The 4,531-nt window shown below is 35.7% G+C and overlaps 1 protein-coding gene across 1 annotated transcript; it reads right to left on the reverse strand.

Moving 5' to 3' along the window:
* Positions 1 to 2,262: 2,262 nt before the first annotated feature.
* LOC115966496 (putative wall-associated receptor kinase-like 16) lies at positions 2,263 to 3,213 on the reverse strand. Its single transcript, XM_031085722.1, has one exon. The coding sequence runs from the start codon at positions 3,211 to 3,213 to the stop codon at positions 2,263 to 2,265; it is 951 nt and encodes a 316-aa protein (XP_030941582.1).
* Between the last annotated feature and the right edge of the window lie 1,318 nt (positions 3,214 to 4,531).

A 4,531-nucleotide genomic window follows, 5' to 3' on the forward strand; every position in this document is an offset into this window, starting at 1 on the left:
ATAATGACGACTTGAGTTTCATCTCTAAAAGTTCTATTTTTTTGTGACGAAACACTTTCGTCACTAAAGGTGCTGCCAGTCATGCCTTTAGCGACGAATCTACGTTTCGTCACTAAGAGCATGACTAGCAACACCTCTAGTGACAAAAGTGTTTCGTCACCAAAAAAAAAGAACTTTTGGCGACGAAAAAATTCGTCGCTGTAGATCCATTTGTTTCCTGCCTACGCTTTTTGTTTGGCGCCCTTAATTTAGCATACACTATAGTGACAAAATCAAAATTTCGTCACTAAAGGTTAATATTTTTTTTATATTTAGTGATGAAATATAAATTTCGTCACTATATGGTACTTTTTTGTGACGAAAATATTTTCCTCACTAAAATTCGTCACTGTAGTTACATTTTGTTGTAGTGGCAGGGAGTTTAGAAAGAGCGTATGAGTTGATGAACGTAATGAATAATGAAGGTTCCACTCCTAATATCTGTACATATAATGCAGTTATTGATGGCCTCCGCAAAAAGGGAAGAGTTCACGAGGCTTTTAAGTTGCTTTACAAGGGTTTTTGTCGTGGACTGCAAACTGATAGAGTTACGTATAATCCTCATATCCGAGCACTGTAAGCAAGCAGGCAGGTACAAAGCAAGTCTTGGTGTTTTTCAATAAGATAGTCAAAGTTGGGCCTGATGTACATAGATATACTAAATTGATTGCTGCCTTTTGTAGGCAAAGAAGATTAAAAGAAAGCAAAAAGCTTTTTGAAGAGGTTGTTATGCTTAGCCTGGTTCCAACAAAGGAGACTTATACATCCCTACAGTACCTACATATCATGGATGTATATGTCTCCTTTGTTGGAACCAGGCCAAGCATAACAGCTTCTTCAAAAAGCTTCTTGCTTTCTTTTAATCTTCTTTGCCTACAAAAGGCAGCAATCAATTTAGTATATCTATGTACATTAGGCCCAACTTTGACTATCTTATTTAAAAACACCAAGACTTGCTTTGTACCTGCCCGCTTGCTTGCAGTGCTCGGATATGAGGATTATACGTAACTCTATCAACTTGCAGTCCACGACAAAAACCCTTCTTAAGCAACTTAAAAGCCTCGTGAACTCTTCCCTTTTTGCGAAGGCCATCAATAACTGCATTATATGTACAGATATTAGGAGTGGAACCTTCATTATGCATTATACGCTCTTTATGAGTATGGATAAAATTTCCTTAGCAGTATTTTGGTCACGAATGTGTCTCAAGTCTTCACTCCACATAAAAGTATCACTGAGTAAGATAGACCACAGTAGACAATGGATTCATATTGCAAGTGTATGACTGTAACCACTCTTAACCTGAAACCAAACAAGTTGTAGAAGAGGAATCTGTATTCCTGTGCCCACACTTCATTTACCTTGACCAATAGGAAGGTGTCCTGCTTGCAGAATATCCTTCCACACCCAAGAATTAGATGGTTGTTGTTTAGAAAACTTCATCTCCTCACCTTGCATTAACTTACAAGACAGCACATTGGCACACACAGGTAAGTACTAAGACTCCTAGAAGGTTGTATTATCTGAGTTAGACGACAATTGATCAATATTTTATAAGACACAGTTCCATGAACATGATATTTGGCCTGCCACTAAAACCCATGCATACCAAAACAGCTTGCAAAAAAGGCCAACTCACCCAATTCATTGGCATTACTCATATCTATTCTTAGAGCACCAAATCTCCATTAACTCAATGATTAATACTAACGGTAGTTATTAAAAAAAAAAACAAATAATGCTCAATTTTGAAGCTTGAGGGACTAGTAATGCCCACTTGAAACTTGAGAGACTAATTGCGTTCATAAGGTAAACTTTAGGGACTAATAATATAGTTTCACTCAAATATAAAGTATTAAAGAATAGTACTTAATTACTTATCATTATGTTAGGAGAAAAAAAGTTAAAAAACAAAAGCTTTTTATTTTATTTTAATTATTTATTATTATTTCCAAAAAAGTTGTATGAATAAAAATGAAAAGAAAAAAAAATGGAATCAATATCTATAGAAAGTAGTATTATTATTAGGGACAAAAACAATATTTTAGGATAAAGCTCTTAAAAAAAGAAAAAGAGAATGATAAAAAAGAAGGAAAAATGGACACAAGAAAGTACACATTACAATTCGACATTTATTAAAGATACAATATCAAGCTAAGATCATTTCCCATCATTTAAGTCAAATATTACATGGTCTCTCACACTATCATACACATTAGTACTTTAATTACTAGCATTATATTTGTAAGAATCTGATGTCTCACCGAGTAAGAATTTGGTTTCTTCTGAGTTGGAATCAACATCAACCCATGAATGCATCTCCATCTTTCTTAAACCCTCCAATTCGATTGCTACTTCCTTCATAGTAGGCCGATCTTCCCCTTTTAATCGTAAGCACCTCTTTGCAAGATTTGCCACTTCCATTAATTGCTCAGCCTTTCCTTCTTTGGCTATATGTTTTTCAAGAATTTCAAACAATCTATTATCCTTCAAAAAAGATAGAAAACATATAGCTAGACTTCTTTCCTCCTCTGGCTTATCAAATGAAATAGCCTTTTCTCCCGTTAATAACTCTATGAGAACCAATCCAAAGCTATAAACATCACTTTTCTCTGTCAATTGACTTGTTTGCATGTATTCAGGATCCAAGTATCCCAAAGTTCCCTGCACCATTGTAGCTAATTGTGTTTGGTCTAATGGAACTAATCTTGAAGCTCCAAAATCTGATACCTTTGCTGTATGAGTACTATCCAACAATATGTTTGAAGACTTAACATCTCTATGGATTATAGGTGGGGAAGCTGCAGAGTGCAAATATGATAATGCTTCTGCAGTTTCTGCAGCTATCCTAAGATGAATTTCCCATGATACGGTGGATGCCTTGTTTTTGTGATGAATGTACTCAAAAAGAGTACCATTGGGTATGAATTCGTAGACTAGTAAAGGAACTTGTGTCTCCAAACAACAACCTAATAGTTTAACTACATTTCTATGGTTAATTTGGGAAAGTACAACAACCTCATTAATGAATTGCTCAATTTGGCTTTCATCGACTGTTTTGGACTTCTTGATGATCACAATCCTAGTATCTGGCAAAAGTCCCTTATAAACTGTACCAAACCCTCCTCTGCCAATAATTAAAGTTTCATCGTAATTGTTGGTAGCCTTTTTCATTTCTTCTATAGTGAAGATTTTGGCTGTTGCAGTTGAATTTTCTAGTTTGGAGAGTTTTTGTTGTAAAATTAAACCCCCATGTTGTTCAAAGAACCTTTGTTTAAGCTTGATTAACTTTCTTTGCTTAACCGTCAAGTACAGCCAAGAGCTACAGATTGTTAGGACATATGTGATTCAATATTAGGAACATATGTCACTATTTTATGTAATTGGCTAATCCTTTGACAAAACACACTTTACTTGTATTTGGGTAGATCTAGGATGTGTTTAATACTTCAAGAAACAAGGTTTCATGATCAAATGTTAAAGCCATACAAGTCTGTCCAAGATTCAAGTGTGAAAAGTGTTGTTCATTAAAGCTCGATAGCTAGCATATATCGAGCCTTAAGAGCTATTCCAGCCAGTGGCTCGACAGCAGCTCGATAGATAGGGTATTTGTCGAGGTTTATGAAACTCAGATTTTCGAGTCTGTTTTTCATCTAATCCGTGAATGTATATCTGGGCTTTCTTTTCTCACAACCCTAAACGTATATAAGGATTATTTTAAGGGCCGTAAAAGGTTATGCAAAATTGCACAAGAGCAAATTTCACAATAGTGAAGAAGTGTGACCGAAAACCTAGTTTGCCCTAGCTCTTGAAGAAGCTACTGTGTTTGTACACCACAGGGTTTTGTGACCAAGTAACTTCATGATTTGAAAAACTTTGCAGCTAACAACCTTCTCTAGTTGGTGATTAAAGTTGCGTACAGGGATCCACGTAATTAGTTAGTCACGTACTGGGAGCCGTGCATTGAAAGGAGAGATTGTCACTATAGAACAAGTCCAATTAGGTATTGGGGTAAGGGTTTAACTGTAGGTTGGTATAGGGTACTGAGATTCCTTTACTTATAACCGCTTGTTTTGATAATAGTGGATTCTCAAGAGTGGTGACCTTAAAATCACCTAGTGGGGTTTTTACCGTGTAGGTTTTCCCCATTCGTAAACAAATCACCGTGTCAATTTAATTTCCGCTGCATACTTTAGTTAATTGGTGATTTGTTTGTGCTACCACTTACTTTGCATGTTAATTTGATTAATTAATAAATTTGGCTAATTAATCAATTAATTTATCACAAAGGGTCAATACGTTTTTGGTCTATCAACATTATGTGAGGTTATTGGCAATCCCAATATCACGGAAATAAAGGCTGGAGAATCACAATTTAATGCAAATTCAATTCCCTCATCAAGTGACCAACGTCTGGCAACAATTAATGAAAAAACCCAAGCCTCCTTTACTCAAGGAGTGGTGCCTCAAAGTTTGGACTATCAGAAGGCCA

Source organism: Quercus lobata, chromosome 11 (assembly GCF_001633185.2).
Source record: "Quercus lobata isolate SW786 chromosome 11, ValleyOak3.0 Primary Assembly, whole genome shotgun sequence".
In the NCBI taxonomy this organism is placed as follows: domain Eukaryota; kingdom Viridiplantae; phylum Streptophyta; class Magnoliopsida; order Fagales; family Fagaceae; genus Quercus; species Quercus lobata.